The sequence below is a fragment of the Zootoca vivipara genome, chromosome 13 (assembly GCF_965207765.1).
Source record: "Zootoca vivipara chromosome 13, rZooViv2.hap1.1, whole genome shotgun sequence".
Classification (NCBI taxonomy): Eukaryota; Metazoa; Chordata; class Lepidosauria; order Squamata; family Lacertidae; genus Zootoca; species Zootoca vivipara.
This window is the reverse complement of record NC_142596.1, coordinates 2,454,205-2,477,997: the sequence shown is the minus strand read 5'-3', so window position 1 is coordinate 2,477,997 and position 23,793 is coordinate 2,454,205. Positions and strand designations below refer to the sequence as shown.

At 45.2% G+C, this 23,793-nt stretch overlaps 1 protein-coding gene across 11 annotated transcripts in view; it reads left to right on the top strand.

Moving 5' to 3' along the window:
* Nucleotides 1–23,793, top strand: part of THSD4 (thrombospondin type 1 domain containing 4) — a 372,415-nt gene that overhangs the window by 16,710 nt on the left and 331,912 nt on the right. For all 11 annotated transcript variants that reach the window (XM_088657004.1, XM_088657003.1, XM_060282606.2 and 8 more), the window contains 2 exons: nt 13,008–13,103; nt 18,505–18,574. In XM_088657004.1, the coding sequence (XP_088513130.1) occupies nt 13,075–13,103; nt 18,505–18,574 (99 nt within the window). In that variant the 5' untranslated portion in view covers nt 13,008–13,074. The remainder of the gene's footprint in view (nt 1–13,007; nt 13,104–18,504; nt 18,575–23,793) is intronic.

Here is a 23,793-nt window from a genome sequence, read left to right as displayed (position 1 = left end):
ATGAGAATAATAATAATAAGAAGTAGTGTGGGTACATGCCAGTACTTTGTAGTGGCACCTCTTTTTTGCCAGGGAAAGCTCTGGGGATGGCTTCTCAGGGAGCAAATCAATTCCCTGGGCTGAGCTTGCTGCCTGGAAAATTGATCCATCCGTTCTGTCAATTCTGAGCGGGCAAGGGGGCAGGGAGCAAATGGACAAAGCCTAGAGCATTACTCAACAGGCCCAAGGCAGGCAGGCAAGCAGGCGAGGAAAGCACAAACTAGCATAGACGTTATATTAAAAAAAAAATAGAGTGATGATTGCATGGTTTAGAGATGGAGCTTCCTGGATTCTTTTGCTGGCAATTCCCCACTTCCACCCAGACTCTTCTGTTGGAGAGGAAAGCAACGGCAGAGGGGAATCCAGGATTTCAGTGTAGTTGTGATTGGGAAACAGCGTGGTTGGGAAAAAAGTTGTGATTGGAACAGATGCCTGAGTTGCTGTTCATGTTGTTTCTAACTCAGGTCTTGTTTTTGTAAAATGTATTTGTTTTAAGCAACACATTTTTAATCATTAAAATGGTTATGCTGATGAATATATAATACAGTTATCATGCCCATGCTGCAGATTAGGGAGTAGTAGCTAAGAACTAATGGCTTAACGACAAGCCTGCGGTGCAGTCCACTGCTGGTATTGTCAACTGGAGATGCAGCTGAGGCTGAAGGGAGATTGTCCACAAATGCTGAGCACCCCACTTCTTTTTCTAGAAAAAGGGCCCTGGTAATAATTGTAGCCCAGCAACATCGAGGGGGGGGGGTACCACATTGGCTACTCCTGCCTTGGAGAGTACAGGAAGGCAGGTGTCTGGCCCAAGGAGTCTAAAATTAGAGGCAGGGATAATAATATATGCTGCCACTCTGGGCGGCTTACAGCATATCTAAAAACATAAAATATCAAGTGTTAAAATCCTCCCGATACAGGGCTGCCTTCCTATGTCTTCTAAAAGTTGTATAGTTATTTATCTCCTTGGCATCTGATGGGAGGGCGTTCCACAGGGCGGGCACCACTACCAAGAAGGCCCTTTGCCTGGTTCCCTGTAACCTCACTTCTCCCAGGGAGGGAACCGCCAGAAGGCCCTCGGCGCTGGACCTCAGTGCCCAGGCTGAACAACGGGGGTGGAGACGCTCCTTCAGATATCCTGGGCCGAGGCCATTTACCCTGTTTCTCATATTTTAAGACATACCCATAAAATAAGCCATAGCAGGATTTTTAAGCATTCAAGGAATATAAGCCATACCCCGAAAATAAGACATAATGATAGGCGCAGCAGCAATGGCAGCCGTGGCAGGAGGAGGAGGAAAAAAATAAGACATCCCTTGAAAATAAGCCATAGTGTGTTTTTTTGAGGAAAAAATAAATATAAGACATGTCTTATAATATGAGAAACACGGTAGGGCTTTAAAGGTCAGCATCAACACTTTGAATTGTGCTTGGAAACTTCCTGGGAGCCAATGTAGGTCTTTCGGCGGCCGCTCCCAGTCAGCAGTCTAGCTGCCGCATTCTGGATTAGTTGCAGTTTCCGAGTCACCTTCAAAGTAGCCCCACTGAAAGTCAAGGGAATGGCCCTACAGGGGCCCATTCATAGCACTGCATGCAGATTCTGCCCTAACCTTTTATCTTCACAGCAACCCTGCAAGGTGGGTTGGGGGGGGAGGGAAATTCTCCCTGGATATCAAATCCTGGTAATGTCTGGGAAAATCTGGACGTATGGCACCCTAACTCTGAGCTTGGTGGCCGCAGCACTGGTGGGGGAACTAGGGACATTCCAGGATCAGATTAGAAGCCAGAGTAGCTTTTGTAATTCTGAGACGGTCCCTGGAGAATTGGGACACCTGGAGGGTATGAAGCACCAGGTCAAACTCATTGAGGCTTTGTTTCTGGGAATTGCGGGATAATCTCTTCCATCCTTCTTGCCTTCACTGGAAGCAAGGGATACCTTTTGTGAGATAATGTTGCCACAAATGTATCAAAACGATTCTCTGCTTGAAAATGACTCACCCAGCCTTTTCACCATGCCAGTAAATCTGCTAGCAGTTGTGTGCGTAACCAGATGTTTTAATAAGATCATATGGTATAAGCTCTTTTAAAAGGAACGCAATATATGTTGCATTCATTGGCGTGGTTGACCTGACGCAGCTGAATGTATGAGGGGAGCCATTTTACCAAGGGTGAGGAGTTACAATTCAGAGACCAGCCTTCACCACTCTGGTGCCCTCCTTATGTTTGGGACTACAACTCACATTGACCAGGGCTGATGGAAACTGTAGTCCAAAACGTCAGGATTATTATTTACCTGCCCCTTCACCCTAAGGTCCCAGGGTGGATTACAACATAAAAACACAGTATTAAACACATCTTAAAGCAGCTTACAGTCACACCCCAAAATGCACCCTCAACTGTCAAGAGCCAGGGCAAAGAATTGCTATACTGTATACTGAAGGTGCCTGGTGCAGAAAAGCAGGAAGCAAAATCTCAGCAAAACCTGGGATTCCCTCACCCTTTATTTTAAAAACAAAACAACTGAGTGTCAGGAGTATAATGTGGCAACAATATTATAGAGCAACACATATGGATGTGTGATTAACGGAGGCACATGTAACAACCACGAGCACCAGAAATGTCCTGAGTATGTGCCCTGGTCCCTGACATGCTTGCTTTCCACAACCAGGGGATTTTTTGCTGTTTGAGAGCATTTGGTCATATGATTCCTGCACTTGCATGTTGAAGTGGTACACTTCCAGCAGACCTGTACCTTTTGCATGTAGATCAAGACAGCACTGCTTCCCTACCAGTGTGTGGAAACCACGGGAGAGATTGCTTTGTGCTCAGTTCCTGTTTGCAGGTTCCTCGCAGGCATCTGGTTGGCCCTTGTGAGAACAGGATGCTGGACTGGATTGGTCACTGGCCTGATCCAGCAGGCTCCTCTAATGTTCTTAAACCAGAGGAAGACCACCTTGGAAGTTAGATGCTTCACTTTTGTCACTTGATAGCAGCGTTCAACCCATGCCAAACAAGGCTGTGCTTGAAGGGCTGCAACCTAAGAGTCAATCTTCCCCTTTCTCAGACTGAAGCTGCCACTAAAAATGTTTATGGTATTCTGCTTTCAGGAAAGGGAGTGGAAGCTTTAGTATAGCCTGATGCAAAACATTTGCTTTAGAAACAGAAAAAGGTAGCTCCTTGTCACATCTCAGACAGTGGTTGTCATTAACAGGGTGAGGTTGTGGAATAATGTTTCCTGCCACACTTTTTTTCCATGGTCCTGTACGGAAGTACCTTTGACCATGGCAACATAATTTTTCACTGGGTTTTGGGTTGGCCCTACATCACCCTGACAGGCACTGTACTTTAATCTCTGTGTACACATGCTTGCAATTAGCCGCGTGGAAGTATTTATTGTTTCCTAAGGTCTTGCTAATAAGATGGATCATAAACTTTTAAGAGAAGCTAGCAAGCTAGGCTTTGGTTCCATCCAGAATATTAATACTGCAGCTGAACCACAAATCCTCTGAGAATGGCAATTTGCTTTGGGATACCATCATGTTGCTGTTGGCACTCTCTGGTTCCTGAAAAGTTCATGGTGGTGAAGGGTGGGATCGCTCAGCTTCAGATGTTCCAAGCAAGCAGAACAGGAGGAAGTGCTGCATTTTGGTTTTTTCTACATGCCTCTATGCAATCTTTGGAAGTAGTTACAGATTAGTGCATTTGGGCATATTTCAAGTTTGCAAGCTTTGATTGGTTTTAATTGGTAGATAATTGGACTCAAGCTTTGGCTGGTTGATTGGTAGCAAACTTTGAGAATTAGCAGTGCAACTCTAAGCCCCAGATTTGCTGGCTGGAAGGGGTAGGGAGGAGTGGAGGGGTCTGTCCACTACGGAGTCTCCTCCCATGCTTGCATATGAGCATGGAGCTAGCATGGCAGTAGGCCTTGAAATGAGCCATTCTTGGGGCAAATGCCCCAAAGGATTTTCAGCCTTGAAACCAAGATGGATTTGATTGTTAGACCCCAGAATCCCACCCTCCCTCTTGCTTGACTGATTCCCCATGAGAACTGGAACTGGAGGTGGGCAGGTAGCAGTCTTCCGGCTATTGCTGTTCATGTAGGCTGCCCCCCCCCCCAGACCTTCCTTGCTGCAGCCAGCCAGCCCCACTTTGGGGGGCACCTGTAAGAGCTTGGCCACAGCTGCCGTTGCTTGCAGGGAGGAGTCCATGGCTGGGACAGTTGTGTTGTGGTGAGAGCACAAATGAGCTCATTGTCACTGGTAGTTTGCATAATATATTTTCCACAGTAAATTTGTGCTCAAAGCAGTTCACAGAAAAATCAAAGTCTCAGCGCTGTAATACAATGACAATACATAAGAACTAAAAGTTTGCAAAGCGTAGAGCTCAGGGGATCTTTTTTAGCTAGGTGGCATGGTTTTATTTCTTATACAAATATAGAGAGCCACCAGTATATGCCAACATCTGGCTCATCTAAGATTCTATAGAACTTTTATTCTCAATAATGATGGAACTAATTGGCAGAGAATACGTTTATCTGTTTTCATCTTTATTAATTTTAAAGGGAATCTTTGTAGGACTTAATAAAAAACAATACTTAAGAAGACATATAATATCAGTGCACCACAACACTAACAAACCAACAATTACCCATTTAACCATGCCTACAGTTTGCTAGTATATCAGATAAAAATACCCCTTAAAGTGCCTCATTTGTGAAGGCTCCTTGGGCTGGAGGGTGAGCCAGGCAGGTGGAAAAAGCCACCATGACTGCATCAAGTATGATTCATGGTGCGCCTGTGTTGATGCTATTTAGTCTTTTTATTGATTTATTGTAGTATATTCCCATTTTTAGATTTACTGTAGTTTCATTGTATTTCCATCTTGCAGCCATTGTTCAGCCTCATGCCCCATGATTTTTTTCTGATACTCTTTTAAAACCATTCAAGTGGATGGCCACCACTCCATTCTATGGAAGGTGAGCTCCATAATTTACGTGTTGTGCAAAAAAATTCTGTCCTGAATTTCCCAACGTTTGCTTCATGGGATGTCCTTGAGTTCTAGTGTTATAAGAGAGGGAGAAACCTTTCCCCTACCACAGTGGTGTCCAAACTTTTTTCAAAGAGGGCCAGATTTGATGAAGTGAAGGGCCAACCAAAGTTGTTGACCTTTTTGGGGATTAAAGTTGTTGAGCTTTTTTTTTTTACCCCAAAGTTGTTGAGCTTCTTTTAGGCTTCTTTTACCCCAGGAAATAAACTGCCACAGGGGCTGGATTAGGCTCCCAAAATGGACTTTGGACATGCCTGCCCTCCCGGCTTTCTCCACCCCATAGAACCTATCCTCCCTTTCAGGACTGCTGTGAAGATAAAATGGGACTGCCCCAAAGTACAGATTGTGTACTGTATTGCAAGATGACCCTAAGATCACCCCTAGGGTACACTGAAATTCTCAGATTTTTTTTTTCCAAATGTGCAGGACACTCTTGAAATGTAGTTTCAATGTGGCCTTTTCACAGGCAAGTCTGGGTGTGCAAACTATCTTTTTACAGGAAGTTGGCAATTTTGCTTTTCTTCACCATATTTTGAGGATGGATGTCAGCATACTCCCAAACAACTTACTGAACAAATATGCAAAGATATATTTTCCCAAGGATTTAATAATTTCCCCAGCAATCTTTCTTCATGCAAATACCAACATTTTAGCCAATGTCTGAAATTGTAGTTGGAAAATAGGCATGACAACTTAGTGGCTTTATAGTGTTTCTGTATCACCTTGCCGACAAAGGTCCGTATAGTGAAAGCTATCGTTTTCCCAGTAGTGATGTATGGAAGTGAGAGCTGGACCATAAAGAAGGCTGATCGCCAAAGAATTGATGCTTTTGAATTATGGTGCTGGAGGAGACTCTTGAGAGGGTCTTTTCCAGGGAGTCTTCTCTTCTCATGAGGTGGCCAAGGTATTGGAGCCTCAGCTTCACGATCTGTCCTTCCAGTGAGCACTCAGGGCTGATTTCCTTAAGAATGGATAGGTTTGATCTTCTTGCAGTCCATGGGACTCTCAAGAGTCTCCTCCAGCACCAGAATTCAAAAGCATCAGTTCTTCACCATCTGCAGTGATCATGGAACCCAAGAAAGTAAAATCTCTCACTGCCTCCATTTCTTCCCCTTCTATTTGCCAGGAGGTGATGGGACCAGTGGCCATGATCTTGTTGTTTTTTTTATGTTGAGCTTCAGACCATATTTTGCTCTCTCCTCTTTCACCCTCATTAAAAGGTTCTTTAATTCTTCCTCACTTTCTGCCATCAAGGTTGTGTCATCTGCATATCTGAGGTTGTTGATATTTATGTCGATATATTATCGACATAATTATGTATATAGACATTATATATATATATATATATATATATATATATATATATATATATATATATATAATATAGAATATTTTGTTATCTATGTCGTATTTATATATGGTACTTTATTAGTTGCTTTGATGGATTCCTCTGGAGCAGAGACGAGGAAGGTATATTTTCTACATTGTACTACATCCACACCCCACTTTTCCTCCACTTTCCACATCCATATTTCATTTTTTAATACTTGCAACAACCCTGTGAGGTAAGTTAGGCGTATTGGGGATTTGAACCCAGCTCTGCCAGACCCAAGTCCAGTACTCTAACTATTGCACTATGATTTGTTCCTATATTGCACAATGCATATCAGCATTCACAAAATTTTGAGTGTTTACTGCAATGCACATACACACACTTCTTGAAAGGGATGGTACTTTTTTCTGTTCCCTGAAAAGCTATTTGCTTGGCCTGGTTGGCCATTGAATTTAAACAAAAGGAACAGGGTTATAAATCAAAGGGAAATAGTCCTTTGAAAGGAAAGAAAAAGCAAGCAAGCCCTGAAGTTTCTTTGCTACTTTCACTAGAATTGTTAGTAGCAGCTGGAAAGGCACACACACTAAGCAGAAAGATAAATACCAAGGGAAATTTGGCTTGGCATGGCAGACATTTAAGTCAACAAGACAAAATGGATTACATAGCACAGACCTATCCTGCACCTGACTGAGTAGAAGCACAGTTGCTGCAGGTGAACTTTTTTGATCCATGTTTGCATCTAGAGAGATTAAAAGAGGCTGGGGAGTTTGAGGGGTGGCAGTTTAAAGACAGCATCCAGTGATACAGGAAGAGTTTTCATGTGTGACCTGTCGCCTCTTGGGAGTTCTAAAAAGTGAAATTTGTCTGCTTTCAATAAACAAAGGGTAAAGTCATATAATCCCACAGGAGCTGCCTCGAGGAAATCAAAATTACCAATTAGGAAGTCGGTGTTTTCCTTCTCTTACCTTTTGCATCATAATTTACAGGATCTTGTTTAAGGCTGTAGCCCCATGGAGCTCAATGAAGCAGATGCCTGAGGAGGCATCCAGGGGCAGGATTGTGCCATTTTGGGTAATTAACGGTGGTGTGTTGTCTCTATTGCTGACCCTCAAAGTTTTCAATTTTTTGGAAATTCAAATCTTACTGGGTTGGATGCAAAAATACCCTTCTGTAGGTCAGAGTCTTCCATCAATGTTGAACTTCTGTGGGTGCAAGGATTCCTTTCCTAAGCAGAAGGGCATATTTTGGATTCAGCCCATTGTATTTCCACCTCTATGATGCATGTAGGTTTGCTGCTTTCACGGTGGCAAATCCACCCAACCGAAGAACATTAATGGGCAGGTGGCCTCCTTCCTTATCTACTCTTCTTACACACACAGATCAGTTTCAGAGATATTGCTCTGCATTCCCTTGCCATTTGGAGGCAGGACCTTCTTGGTTGTCGCACCTGGGCTATGGAATACCTTACCTGGTGTAATTGTGTTGTTGTGGCTACTCTCGAGTAAAGATGCCCAAGTCCGTGCTTGTCTTTAACGGTTTTAATGTTCATAATATTTACAGTGCAGAGATAGCAGAAAACATGACCTCTCAGTCACTCACAGAATCCGGGAGTGGATGTTTCCTGTTGCGTGATCAGCATAAGAGCTTAGGCACCCCGAAACGCCTCCCCCGACCTTACGTTTAGTGGCGCACCTTAATTTGGGTGCCGTAAGGGGCTGCCTGTTCCCCTCCACCTGTTGGTCAAGGCAGCGCAAGGGCTCTCCCCCTAACTTCCTCATTCCTCCCACCTGACCCGCTGCTGCTGCTGCTGCTCTCACTGGGCGAAGTGCTGGTCAGCAGGATGTGGGGAGGTTCCCTGTAGGAAGGTCTCCTGACACCTGGGGTTGCACATCTGGCCTCTTCCTTATTTCTTCTTCTTCTTGAAGTGAAAGTTTAAATAGTAATTCTTCCTTCTCCTCCTCTGGTACCGGTAATACTACTACAGTACTAATAAAACTGTTTCCATCACACGGAGGCTCTCTATGTGCTGTGTGAAGAAGTCCTTTATTTTTTTCTGTCCCAAATCTTCCAACATTCAGCTTCATGGGGTGTCCACTAGTTCAAGAGTTATGAACTTTGTCTACTTTCTCCAGGCCATGAATAATTTTATAATCTTCTATCCTGTCGCCTCTTACTAGTCTTTTCTCTAAATGAAACAACCACGTTGTTTACACATTAAGGAGGGATCCTGGTTTGGTGCAGAGTTGCCTTCAGGTACGTATGACGTATTGAGGCATGCACAAACTTTCGAATTAGCCTTAGCTATTGATTTATAGAAACGTTTAGTGTTCAGTGGAAAGAAAAACCATTGACTGGTGATTTAACCTTGAACAAAACCAGATATTTAACGTGTAGTATATTGAAATGGAAATGCACTAGAAAAGTGTAGGTTATGTTTACCTCTTTGTTTTTACTATCTGTGTTTTGTTTAAGGATGTGGATGTCCCTGTAAATATCCTTTCGCAATGACTCTCATTCTGCATCTTCAAGAGCACTTAAAAACCTCAGGGTCAAGCAAGATTTTCTGTAATTTATGCATGCTTACTAGGAAGAGAATTCCATTTGAACTCGCTGGTGCTGACTCTGAATTAAATGGAATACGTTTCAACTTATTCAGAGTTCAGATTTACAATTTCCTTGGCATGGATCTTGGACTTCCCTGAACTGGCACAGGCCTGGCTGCCCACTTGAGTTAAGAGAGGTGTCAAAAGCTGCTTTGCTTTTTTCCTTTTTCTTTTTGCAAAATTACAAGCCACAATTGTCTTGGGCAGATGATTAAAAACCAATGTTATCTGGCTGATAATGTCAAAGTTTGTATAATAAACTGGTTGTAAGCTTTGTACTGAGCTGTGCACATGGCAAGTTTGTAAGATAAACCCAGGCTTCCTTTGGCCACCTTGTGGTTATATGATTGGGTGACAGAAATGGATAACATCTTATCTACAAGGAATGATGCTGTAATGTTTCACTTCACAGCCCTAGGCTCTGTTCAAACACTGTGCTAGTTGTAAGCAGCAAAAGGCACCAAAACCCGGCTCTGTAGAAGAAGCAGAGCCTGTCTACACCTTATTCAACAGAGACAGCAACAACAGTTGAAAAAGGTTTACATAGACTTTTCTTTTTTTTTTTAAACATAATTTTTATTGATTTTACAAATTACAAAAGATGGTACATACATATACACCTTTTCCACCTTCTTCCCACCCCCCTCCATGGGTCCTCCCCTGCCACAGAAGTATCCCACGCAGGTGAACAGTCAGAAGTGGTCCATTTTATGATTGGGTTTCTGTCCTCCTCCCCCTCCCCTGCCCCCGAAGCCCCCCCCCCTGCCACCAGGGAGCTCCAGTGAACCAGGGCAGTACGCAGGAGTTCATCCATCCAACCATCTATTGTCATACCAAAAAAAAAGAAAATACAAAAAGAGAAAAAGAGAAAAAAGAGAAGAAAAAAAAAAGACAAAAAGGAAAAAAGACAAAAAAAAATTCATCATAATTGTTAAATTCATAATTGTTAAACCATATTTTGTGGGCTTCCCCACCCTCCCCCCTTCCCCGGTTTTCCTCCCTTATTTATCATCTTCAACAGTTTCATAGTTCATATTTTATAACATACACCTTTATATCTTGTACCACTTTTAAACTAACTATTATCATTTTCGCCTATTGTCCAATCACTGAGAAATCAAACTCCCATTTTTTCTTCCCGTGCCTAATTTTTACCCCTCTATAGGCCTCCATATTTTCACCTTTTTCCAGAATCAATTCACTTTTTAAACCTATAATTATTCCCAAACTAACCTTACACCCCCCCGAGTACTGGCTCCACCCCACCAATCCAGCAAGTTCCATAGTCAGCAGTCCAGTTATAGTCCTATTAACCCATCCTTACAATCACAACTTCACTTTCCCTTCACCCCACCCCCTGTTTACAGTCTTTTGCCATCCAGGCCTCCATATCAGACCCCTGAGCTTCTTCTCTTCTCTGCTTAATTTTTCCTTCTTCCCTGTGGTCATTCTGGAGTTCCAGTAAGTCCAATCGTGCCCCCCTCGAAGGGGAGGCACTCCATCCAACTTTTTGTAGAGTAAAATCATCATTTTTTTCGTGATGGGCTTCATTTTGTGTTAAGTCATCACAGTCCTCATCATTGTCATTCTCACATTCATCTTCTTCAGTTTCAAAAGCTTCATCTTCTAAGAAATCATATTCTGCCATCATCATCTGGAATTGTTGCTGTAACACTTGCCGTTGTGTCTCCTCTTGACATAGTTCTATTCTTGCTTCCCACATTAAGGTCAAAACAGTCCGCTGAAACTCAGGCGGGTACCTTTTTGTTGACATAGTTCAGTCCTGTCAAGGTCAAAACTTGTCACATGGGGTGGAATATAATCGCAGTCTATTTTCTCGACTCCATTTTAACAAGCTGGCTGCATTCTTAAAAATAAAGTTCGAACTCACATTTCAAAAGTATATAAACCAAAAAAGAATTTCCAAAAAGTCCAGAGATAAAGATAGAAATAGAATTTAACTATAAATCCTGATCAACTCACTGGATTGTCTGGGCTGCCGGCTCCCGAGGAACAGAAAGGTCTTTCTTAGTCTTAACTTCTTTCTGCAGGGCAATCACAACCACAGTCTCTCTCCCCTTTTACCCTGCATTTAGGGGAGATTCTCTTTGATGCCTTTGAGGAATCCTTTTAAGTTGAAATCTTCTGTTTACGGCTTCGGGTTTCTGTTTACTGTCTCTTATGTTACCGTAGGGGGGGGTGGCTTCCTCTTTTCCCCTCTCTCCCAGGTCCAAATTGTTGCCTTAATTTACATTCCAAAGAATCCAAATTACTCACAGTCTATTCATTTGCTGAATGTTCTTTGAAGAATTGGCCACCTCCACTTCCCAGACTCGCAGCTTCGCACTCTCAGAGCAGCAATGTCAGCCTGTCCGCCGCGGTTCACCTCCTCGCTCTCGGGGGCTTAAACAAAGCCGATCCGGGGAGGAGAGAGCCCGCTTTTGGCGCCGCCAGGCAAAATCTGTCCCCAAAAAGCTCGATTTGGGGCTTTTAAGGAGGTTTCGCTTCGCTGGAACGATTCCCTCCACCTCTGAAGCGCCGAGGTCCGCTCCGCTGTGCGGACCCCCGTCTGAGCAAGATGGCGTGGTCAACCGGAAGCCTACATAGACTTTTCCAGTGACAGAGAAGAATTTCGTTTGGTCTGCATTTTTAAGTGACCTGATCTAATTTGCACCTCCTGGATTAATACAAAACAATTATCCATCAGATTTTGCACTTCTTTCAAGTTTTAATAACACATAATGATGACAAGACGGGCAAGTATAAAGTGTAAAATATTAACTAAACATTTAGGTACATATTTAAATATATGGCTGGGATAACCCAGTCAGATGGCTGAGGTATAAGTAGTAATTAATAATGATGATGATGATGATGATGATTGTATGGATTTCTTTTTTATGTGGGAACAGGACAGAACAGATTTATGAATGAATGCAAAATTGATGTCGGCTGGGGAAACACTGATCTGTCCCTCTTTGAATCCTTTCAACATAGGATTGAACATTAGGAAAAGTGCCTGATTGATTGATTGATTTAATTAATTTCCAGTTCTTCCACCCCAAGGAGTCTGCGGCAACAAACAGATGCACTATTAGAATCCAAAACCAACTTTTTAAAACTTAATCTGTTTTAAAATTCTAAAACATTCTTAAAACCATTACAATTAAAAGCACCAAAAATCACGTACTTTTTTTAAAATACAGGAAAGCATTCTAAAAGCAATTAAACACAGTTATAAAAACATTCTTCCATGCAATAATCTTAGGGTTTCCTGGAACGGTCTTTAACCACCAAATGCCTGGGTAAACAGGACTTTCCCCCAATGCCTCCTAGCAGTTAATAATGAGGAAGACATTTCACCATCAGGGAGCCACCACTGAAAAGGCCCTGTCACAGGTCTGCACCAACCAGGCAGCTCCTGGCTGTGGCACCACTACCAAGACCAGGGGTCCCCAGACTTACCGCGCAGTCGGCCGGTGCCCGCCGCGCCGACCGCGCGGTGGGCCGGAGGGCAGGGGAGTGCGCGCGCAGCGGGCCGGAGGGCGGGGGAGTGCGCGCCCGTGCGCATGCGCACACGCACACGGGCGGGGGGAAAATCGCCGAAAATCGCTTGTGCGCATGCGTATGGGCCTCCCCCGACCCGGAAATGCATCGGAAATGACCTCTTCTGGGTCGGGAGAGGCCCATACGCATGCGCAAAATGGATTTTCGGCGATTTTTTGCCCATTTTTCTGATCGTCGCCGCGCCGCGCGCCGTAAGAGCGGGCGGCGGCAGCGGGCGGCGGGGGTCGTCGCGGGCCGGATTGGGAGGCCGATTGGGCCGCATCCGGCCCGGGGGCCGTAGTTTGGGGACCCCTGACCAAGACCATGCTTTGCTGATGGTAAGAGCAGCCCCCAAATTGGACCACTTACCTAGAGGGGTAGTGGGCTTTCTGTTGTGACATGCTGAAAAGTAATCTATCTTGTTTTTGTTGTTTCCCTAGGAGCTTACTGTAACCCACCCTGAATTTCTTTATCACACTGGACACATCACATTAAGAGTCACTAACCATGGCACACAATTTTAAAGGCTTTTTAAGGTGAGTATTGCTATCCCCCTCCCCTCTTCAAGTGCCTTACATTGAACATTGTACCTTGGGGAATCTCGCATGGAGGTTGCCCAGTGTTGAACAGAGACAGTTTGGAAGACAATTTGTTTGCTGTGCTTCCTGCATTGCAGGGGTTGGACTCGATGCAGGGGCATTCCTTGGGGCTGGCCAGGAATGACGGCGACGGCCCAGGCCCAGGGTGGGTGGGTGGGTGTAAAAGTGGCACCTCTACCCTCTGGCTTAGAGTGGCTAGGAGTCCGTCTGCCTGGCTGCGCACTCTCTGGGCCGCTGCTCTGGGTGGCTGGGTGAGGTGTGCAGGCTCCTCTGGGAGGAGGAATCCAGCCACTGGAATGGGCCATTGCAGCAGCCCTCTGGGACCCCCTCTCCAGTCAGCTGGTGGCACTATTAGAAGTGTGAGAGGAACTCAGGGGGAAGGAAGACTGAGAGAGCAGGCGAAAGTTGCAGGAAGAGGAAAAAAGGAAATGGGGGGGGGAGGCAGATGGACTGGAGGAGGAGGAGGAGTGCAAAAGAAGGGCCTTTTGAGTTTCTGGTTTGTCCCTTCTTTGGAGGCTCCCATACAACTCCTGGCCAAGTGCACATGGGAACCTAGGTTTCAAGATTCAGGTTACTGACTCATCATCCATTGTAACCCCCATCACCGGGTAAAACATGTCTATGGGGAGGACGGGGTGAAGTGCATGGCTGGTGGTGGCTGGAGCTCCGATGGCAGCAGGGCCTGAGGCAGGGTCCCAATGGAGGCAGGGACAGTGGTGGCCCCTTCTGGCCGGTAGAGCTCAGGCACATGCCCAGCCAGGCCAGAGCCTCGCCAGGGAAATGCAAATCTCTTCCCCCCCCCCCCGCTTCCAGTATTCTCCTGAGAGGCAGGCGTGAGGCGAGTGCAAGGGCTGCTTTCCTTAGGCCAGGGAGCCATATGCCGGGGTGGGGGTGGCAAAAGGGGCAGAGCAACAGATAGGACCCTTACTTCTGAACCATCAGCAAAAGTTGGTGGTTTACACGCATCCAGCCATCTACCCCCCCCCCCGCACCCTCCATCCAGGCAAGCAAGAGGTTGGGGACACAGAGAATGGCCAGTGAGGGGGGGTGTCTACAAGGAAGGGGGTGGCCTGAGCAGGGGGCATAGCTAGGGTAGAGTTCAGAAAGCCAAGCAGAGAGACCTGGAGGGCATCATTTGCGCCCTGGGCCTGAGGGTTCCTACCCCTCCCCCCGCTATAGGGTGGAATGTTAGCATGGAGTGTGGAGGACTAAGCCTGTCAGGTGTTTATATTGCTTTATTTATTTATTAAAACACACACGTTTATATACCACTATTTCACAAAAACTCCAAAGCACCAACTCACCAGTGATGCTTCTGCAGGTGGATCTCAGTGACTGAGCTGGGGAGAAAGGGTTCAGGAGGTCCCCGAGGGACCCAAGTTGATTGGGGCTTTGCCAATGGATCCAAGGATGGTGAACCTGGCACTTGCCCTCCAGAATGTGGATTACTTGTCAGATTAGTAATACAACGGCCAATTGGTAACCCTGTTCACAAGATGCCCTTGGAGTACAATCCCATGTTTACTCAGAAGTCAGTGCTACTGTGTTCAGTGGGGGCTCACACCCCGGCAAGTATTTTTTAGGATTGCATCTTCAGTGTACAGGTCTATGTTTTTGTACTTTCCAGATATGTTAATTGAATGCAGCTGGCCCCTTTGACTAAAAGTGAGACTGCTGTCTCCTTTGGAATGTCTTTTCCTGCTTTCCTAAATCAACCAACATTTACAAGCGACACACCCAGAGCATTTTTGGTGTGATTTGTGGAAGCATCTTACTCCTTGGCTGTGAGACACATCCATGTTCCCATTCCAAAGGGCTGCAAGGATGGAATCCCCCCCCCCCCCCAGCCCAAGTTTTATTTAGCTCTGTTTTATGGCATTCTTGCATTTTAAGACTGCCAGTATGTAGCAAACCTTCTGGATTAGGAAGACTTTTGGGTTGTTGTTTTTTTAAAGAAAGAAGCCTCCTTCCTTTTTAAAATAGAGCATGGCAAAGCATTTAAGAGGCAGTTAATACAGCCAAAGCAAACCATCATTTGATGGAACATGAAATATACCAATATATTTTTAAAAATCACAACACACTGAATCAAAATGGAGATCCCTGCCAAATTTCCTATGTGCATGAAGCTGAAAGTTGATAACAGCTTTGCAACTTGAGTCTACCAGACTGTACACCCAGGGCTTGCTAGAAAGTAGCCCCATTGTCCAACTGGGTTTCCATGCACATCCACCGACAGGCCCTGATTATGTTCTCTTTGGAAAAATGATTGGGATAAGCTTGGCACAGAATAATCACCCCAGTCCTGAGGACTTTTAGATCTGGAGAAAGAACTTTTAATCCGTTAAGTAATTTGCTTTGAAGATTAAGGGCTCTGCTCACTCCCAAATGGTTGCCCCCCCTTGTGTGGGATTTTTTTGCAGAATGTATTCATGGAAACGCACATCTCCACACACAGATTAGGAACTGCTGAGCCTTTTTCTCTCTTTGAAATGCAAGCTGTAGAACCATTTTCCTCCTACCTGTGTTGAACTTTCTACTGAATGAACGGTGTGAGTGAGTGAGAGAGAGAACGCAAGAGGGCACAGAGAAGTTAAAAGCAACTGCTCATTGGTGCAGGGGGTGGAATTGTTTAATCCCCGAATTTGCATAACACCACCTTCAATTCATGGGACCCAGGTGGCGCTGTGGTTAAACCACTGAGCCTAGGGCTTGCTGATCAGAAGGTTGGCGGTTCGAATCCCTGTGACGGGGTGAGCTCCCGTTGCTCGGTCCCAGCTCCTGCCAACCTAGCAGTTCGAAAGCACGTCAAAAATGCAAGTAGATAAATAGGAACCGCTACAGCGGGAAGGTAAACGGCGTTTCCATGTGCTGCTCTGGTTCGCCAGAAGCGGCTTAGTCATGCTGGCCACATGACCCGGAAGCTGTACGCCGGCTCCCTCGGCCAATAATGTGAGATGAGTGCGCAACCCCAGAGTCGGTCACGACTGGACCTAATGGTCAGGGGTCCCTTTACCTTTACCTTCAATTCATAGAATCATAGCATTGGAAGGGACCATGTGGGTCCTTTAGGCCAACCCCTTGCAATGCAGGAATATTTTGCCCAATGTGGGGCTCAAACCCACAACCCTGAGATTAAGAGTCTCCTGCTCTACCAACTGGGCTATCCTTCTATGCACTGGAACACTTCACAGAGGACAAAAGGGACACATGTACGGGTAGTTGGTTCAACAGCTACAGCCATTCTGGGACCAGGACAGCCTGGCCACAGTACTGTAGTAGTTCATGCATTGGTCACTTCAAGATTGGAATGTTGCAATGAGCTGCATGGGTGACTTTGACCCAGAAGCTGCAGTTAGTGCAGAATGCTGCAGCACGATTGCTGACAGGAGTGAAGCCTTGCCAGGATATAATACTGCTGCTCAGAACTCTGCACTGATTTGCTGCCTGACCGAGTTCAAGATGTTACTACCGGTATTAGTATGTAAAGCCCTTAAGAGATTGGGATCCAGTTTTCCAGTGAAATTGTCTGACCCCATGTATGCCCAATTGACCACTTCAATCTGCAGAACTGACACTGTTCCATGTGCCAAAGAGGACCCCTTCTGCATTTGCAATGAATCAGTCTCTTAGTGTGGCAGTGCCTACACTTTGGAACTCCCTGCCTATTGATCTTAGCCAGGCACCTTCACTATACTTTTTCCGGTGCCCTCTAAAACCATTTTTGTTTAGACAAGTCTATTCAGATGCTTAGACTGTTGATGTGTGTTTTTATCCATTTTTTGTTTGTTGTTAACTTTAAACTTTTTGAATTGTTTAAATTGTGGTTGTTAACTTTTAAAGATAATTCTGTTGTTTTATCTTTCTTGTAGATTTCTTTGATTCCCCCCCCCCCCAATCAAGCAACGTAGGAGTGTTAGTTAGTAATGAATGAATGAATGAATGAATGAATGAATGAATGAATAAATGCTATAACATCCCTACATGTTCATGCCAAGTCTCACTTCCCATCAGGGGTGAACCTGTAGCCCAAGTAGGATATTGGCTCCCCACAAATGATTTAAGGCATGTCTAACTGCGCCCTGTTTATGGGCCATTGCTCAGGGTTAAAATGCCCAGCAGGGAGTGTGTGTGAGCCAAACATGTGACAAGGAAACAGAGGCATTGTGGAGCTCACTGTAGTCTATTCAGTGTGCGTATTTACCTATCTATATCTAACAAAACTAAGATTAATCTCTTCCAGGAAAATGTCTCAAATTTCCCCTTCAGCTACTCTCTGTGGGTTGTATCCAACCTTCTCCACCTGCTAGCACAAGCGGGAAAGCCCCGGCTGTTCAAAGCGGCATCATAGTGCTGTAAATGCAAGGTGTGGATGTGCCCTGAAGCTATGACAATGCCTTTTGCCCACTTGGAGGATGGAGGATGCATGTGCAGAAACCTCTGGCTTTTGAGCGTCTATACAAAGCTAAGACCCACTGCTGCCTCTGCCTCGTCCACCAGCAGCATGCTGAAGGGGGCTGCCAAGCAGTGCGGATCATGGGCTGTAGAATTCCCCCCCCCCGCCCCAGTTCGCAGCACAGCTCATCTGGACTTCTCAGTAGAGGGAGGGCTGCAATGCGGAACAAACAGAATCTGGTGTCCCTCTGCCAGCAGCAGAAGGCTATTTTATTCTGATAGGCCTTTGGGAACAGACTGACTTTTCTTAAGCAAAATGCTTAAATAGCGCAGTGCTGTTTTGATCACCTGTATTTTAATAGATTTGGGTTTTTAAATATTTTATTTCAATTTGAGTTTAATTAATTTTTGATTATTGTCTTTCATAATTTTTTGTTACTTCCTTTTTGGATTTAAACTATGCCTGTTTTAATTTGTGTAAGGCACTTTAAGTCCCAATCTGGGAAAAAGGTGGATATAAATAAGTACAATAACAACAATAACAATGGAATGAAGGACAGCATCTGGAAGAGAGGGAAAAGCAAAATCATAGTTTGTGTTAGTTTGCCCCCCCCTAAATAAATATTTCTTTATTTATATATGCTCTCTTAGACCTTCACACCCTTTTGAGATGGTTCCAGAAGGATCTGACTTGCGGTGGTGTAATTTACCTGGGAGGAATGGGGGGGCAGTGGTTAATTTCTAAATAGGAAAGTGTCATGGTTCAACCTTTCACAGGAGCTGTTTCCTCTCTGACCTAGAATCCCCGTTGTGTGGTCTGTGGCTGATTAGGGGTGTCGTTGCCGGGGGGGGGGGGAGCTGAGTGGAAGCAAAAGAAACCATCACTGTTGCTTGTGGTTTTCCTTGACTCCTGGAACTCAGCAGAAACTATTTTGTCCTGCAGGCTTCTGAGCTCCATTGTGGTCCTTGGATTTCAGCTTGTCATTCCGCAGCCCTCCATCGAACACAGAAAGGTAAGTGACCCACACAGTATTTCAGGACAATCTATTACACTTTATCTCCTGATAATTGTGAGGCTGTTGCTGCAAAACAGCTGCCTTGTGTCATGTTAGGCTCCTTCATATGTCCAAGTGGAGAGAGATTTCAGGGGTTCCAGACATACTTACCCTTTTGGGTTTGGTTTCCTTGGGATGAAGGTCAGGGGAGTCTGGGGTGTCTTTAGGATATGTGGTTTTATTTACACAAACATACGATGTGAACATAAGATGGAGGGGTTTACAGCATTAGCACCCCAACAGAAATTTCTTCTCCATGAGTCACAGCTTTGGATCCAGCACAGAGCAAGCAGCTCTCGGCATCTCCAGTTTCCAAGCCTGCTTCCCCTTCTGGCTATTGTTCTTCTGCCTAGGAGGCAGGCGAGGGGGGTGGAGGAAAGGTCCCCCCCCCCGTTAGCCCCCCTTAGCTGCAGCTCTTGCAGGCTAGCTTATTCTTTTGGGATGTGGATGAAGACACTTAAGTGACCTGCTAAGGTTCTTGTCCTACAAAGAAACTTGTCTGACTCCTTCAGTGATGGAATCCTCTATTTAGGTTCTCAGGACCCAAAGAATGGGAAGGGACTCGAAGCGTCATCCAAACTGACCCCAACAACCCACAACAGTATTTCTAGAGCTTTTTCTTATAGGGCGCGAATTTAGTAGAGAAAAAAAAAAGCACTAAAGTTCCTAATCATAGATTTCCAGGCCCCAAAGGCAGACCCAAAAGTGTGCTTTCTGAGCATGGCAGTAGGTGGCCCAGTAAGATTTGCATTCCACAGATGGGGAACTGGGGCAGAGGAGAAGGAAGCATTTGACCGACCACAAGTCTATGGCAGAGGTGAGGTTAGCACCCAGCAGCCCCAGAACTCTGTATTCACGCTGGCTTTCAAATGAAGTGGTGCTCACTGCTCAACCTGCAAAGCTGTCCCAGACAGAAATTCCATTTCAGTTTGATCTCTGGGCTCAATCCTGCAATAACACCCTGATCTGGTTGTTAATCCCCCTAGATGAATGTATGTTTTTCATCCTTAAGAATTGACCTATTGTGGGTAAGCAAGTGACATTTTTGTCCCGAAGGCACAGTGAGGTCCACAACGCCTTTAATCTCTGCTGAGGGATGGACCCCCCCTTCTTGCTACAGCCTAGTAATAACCATATGCTGACCTCTGAGAAATGCAGTGTTTCCTTTGGGTGGCACTCCCCCCCCTCCCTGCGCACAAACACACCTTGGGATTGACATTTCCATTGTTCCTAAAGAATGTGGTTGTCATGCTAAGGTACTCAGGTTCTCTGCACAGGTTAAACAGGGTTACGAGCAACTTTTAACAGCTTATATTTTCAAAACGTGTATGGTCCTGACTTGCTTCCTTTTGTGTTGAGCTGGTTAGTCAGGGCCCCTCAGAGCATGTTGCTCTTGAAATGATTGCATTGCCTGGACTGAGATGGGCAGGCTTCTCTGGTCAGTACTGGCTCTATTATTTTTCCTGCCCTTCCACAATGCCAGCACTGGTGAGAACAGCATAATTAAGATACTTAAGAAAAAAGGGGGGAAAGTGCCCAGACTAAGAGCAACCCCCCCCCCGGGTTGCTACTTCATTCAAAGCTCCAGAGTGGTGTGATAAAACTGTAAATGGTTTCTTTGGGTATGTTGGAGTAGTAAACGAAATAAATTGCAAGTTCAGAGACTCCTTCTGAATTCGCTTAAAATGCCTGGCATTGTTGTTGTTTAGTCATTTAGTTGTATCCGACTCTTCGTGACCCATGGACCAGAGCATGCCAGGCACTCCTGTCTTCCACTGCCTCCCACAGTTCGGTCAAACGCACCTTAGTAGCTTCGAGAACACTGTCCAACCATCTCATCCTCTGTCGTCCCCTTCTCCTTGTGCCTCCCATCTTTCCCAACATCAGGGTCTTTTCCAAGGATTCTTCTCTTCTCATGAGGTGGCCAAAGTATTGGAGCCTCAGCTTCACGATCTGTCCTTCCAGTGAGCACTCAGGGCTGATTTCCTTCAGAATGGAGAGGTTTGATCTTCTTGCAGTCCATGGGACTCTCAAGAGTCTCCTCCAGCACCATAGTTCGAAAGCATCAATTCTTCGGCGATCAGCTCTCTTATGGTCCAGCTCTCACTTCCATACATCACTACTGGGAAAACCATAGCTTTAACTAAACGGACCTTTGAAGTCAAGGTGATGTCTCTGCTTTTTAAGATGCTGTCTGGGTTTGTCATTGCTTTTCTCCCAAGCAGCAGGCATCTTCTAATTTCGTGACTGCTGTCACCATGTGCAGTGATCAAGGAGCCCAAGAAAGTAAAATCTCTCTCTGCCTCCATGCTTGTAGTAACAACAAAACAAAGACAAAGAAGAGCTCATGTATTAACATGATTAGCGTATGTAGCTTCTCTCCCCAAAATGGTGGCGTTTTAAAATGTGGGGTGCCCTCCTTTTTATCCTGATGTGTAGAGCCCTGGAATCCTGTGCTGATGAATCACTGCCTTGTTCTTAAGTGCATCTTATCTTGCATCATGATATCACATAATTGAAAGTTTCCCCACCCAAATTCTGTGGCACTCATGGGCATAGCCAGGATTTATGTTGGGGTGTGTGTGTGTGCAAGACACCCACCTGGCATCACCCTCTGTCTGGCTCTGTCGAACAGATTTGGAATGAAATGTATCAATAACAGTTGTTTGAAATTACTTTATTTTGACCCCAAGTGGTCAGAACAATCTGTCAAAATCTTTCTACAATTTCTGCTTTTAAGTTACATATTTTTATTTATTTACTTGATTGGGGGGGGCAGCTGCCCCCTTGACCCCATGGCTAAGTCCATGGTGGCACTCACAGCAGCTGAAAAAGAGAGAACCCTAAATAGGTTTTAAAATGATGCACTTTCCCCTAAAATATCCATGATGTATACATTCTTTCTTTAAAGTACATATTTCTGCATTCTCTCCTAAAACATGCTGTTTTGTATGCATTTCCCCAGAAAATCTGCACTTTCCCAATGCATTTCATAAAATACACATTTCTGTATGCATCCCCCCCCAGCCCTGAAAAAACACAATTTCCATCCCACCCTCACAACTGAACCAAATTCGGTCAGGTCACTTAAAAATGTGTCCTAATGAATTTTGCCTCTATCCCTAAGAAGCAGAAGGAATCAACTTTTGGTTAGCACATGCTCTTCCAACCAGTGCTAGATCAAGGTTAGGTTCCCTAGGCTTAGGTTGCTCAGTGTTGGCATTCCCCCCCCCCCCCAGTAATTTTATCCACTGGCTACAGGGAAAGCTTTGTACATAAATCAATCTAGAGAATGAATATATTCTGCCTCGAAAGTGGGATTCCTTGCAATCATAGCACTGAAACAATATGAAACTGACAGACTGATCTGTGCTAACATTTTTTTAAAGGTGTATTTTAAAGCTGAACAATGACCAACCTTGACCCACGGAGCCTTCAACACTGCTTTGGCAGAATGAATTTGAGTTAAACCAGCCTCACTTTCTCACCCCCCCCCCACCAAACACATGTGCTTTCCCTTAAACCTAAAGCAAGGCATGTAGTTCTTAAGGATCAGAGTGTTCAGTTTTGGGTGAAGGAAATGCTAGGATCCCTCTGTGTGCACCTCATACATCTGGTTTTGCTCTGGAAGGTAAGCACAGGAAATATAATCAGGCTTTGAGGCTTGGATCGTTGAGGGAATTTTCCATTAAGATATTTGTAAATAGTTTGATATTTCTTTATGGCAAAGTTCATTGGAAAATGAAGTGACAACAAGAAAATCTGCAGCGTATTGGACAGGAATCAACTGACTTGCCAGTTCAGTTTCCCCGGACACCATTCTTTACGGAGAATTTATTTGTGGGTGTGTTTTCATTTTATTTACATTAAAAAACCACTTCTATCCTGTCTTTTCAGTTTTATGAATACCCAAAGCAGCGTTAGTAAATATTGGAATTAATTAGTAGTGATAGTATCTCTGCATTATGCGTAATTACTATGAACAAGTTCCAAAAGAGATCAGCAGGTAAAATGAACCCTGGAGAGCAGAAGAGTCCAGGGCCAGGGGCCGAGTCCTCCCTTCTCTAAAGCCGCTCTGACGGAACGAAATGGAAGTCTGGTTAGGAACTCTGATATTCTGCATCTCTTGGCAGCACCTTTTAAATAATTTTACTTATTCTATTTAAAAAGCATTTTTAAACTGCTTAATATTTAGACATGCCTAGGTGGCACACAGGAATACAACATAAAACATAAAAGGGTATAATTAAAAACAGAAATTCAGTAACAGCATTATGGGTCAGGGGGAAGCAACTGATAGGCGGCACTTCCCATATGGTAGAAAGAAAGAAAGGGTATTCCTGAGTGCAGGTGCAATGGCAGAAAAGATACTCATAGCTGTTGTTTTTCTTACCATAAAACTCCAATCCAAAATTGTGCATGTAACCAGAAATAAATGGATCACAGAATAATAGAGGCGTAGGGCTGAAAAGGACCCCAAGGGTCACCTAGCCCAAGCCTCTCGAAAGGCAGGAATGACAGCTGAGTGAAAGTAGGTGCACCACTGACATCATTTACGTAAATGGTAAAGAAAAAAGACCCATAAAGCTAAAGCCATAATAGAAGTGAAAACCAATCAATCAAAGTTCACTAGCATCACAAGCAACCAAAGGCCTTCCTGAACAGGAAAGTCTTCACACTACTGCAAAATTTAGAGCAGGAGTGAGGAACATTTTGTTGCTGGCAGATCACATCCTTATCTCCCCAGGGCCATCTTAAGCCCATCCAGTGCCCTGGCACTAAGGTCCCTCCAGCGCCCCCCTCCAGAGCCCCTCCAAGGACCCGGGAGTGCCAAGCGGACCACGGCAGCAGCGGGAGGCCACCTCTGAGGACTCTGCGCTGTGCCTCCTTCTAATTTCCCCAGCGCTGGGTTCCGCTCAGTCAAGCTTTGCCACCAGCGCGCGCACCGCGGGACCAGCAAGAGCTGCTTGGGCGCTGGGGAAATGAGAAGGAGGCGCAGCGCGGAGTCCTCGGAGAAGGAGAGAGACGTGGCGCAGCCTCAGCTCGTGGAGTGCAGTCCTGGCCAGATCGCCGGAACCCTGCGCTCACTTGGCGCCCTCCCAGCGCCCTCCAGCGCCGTGGTTCTCCGCGCCACTAGCCTCTATGGCTAAGACGGGCCTGTATCTCCCCATCCCTGG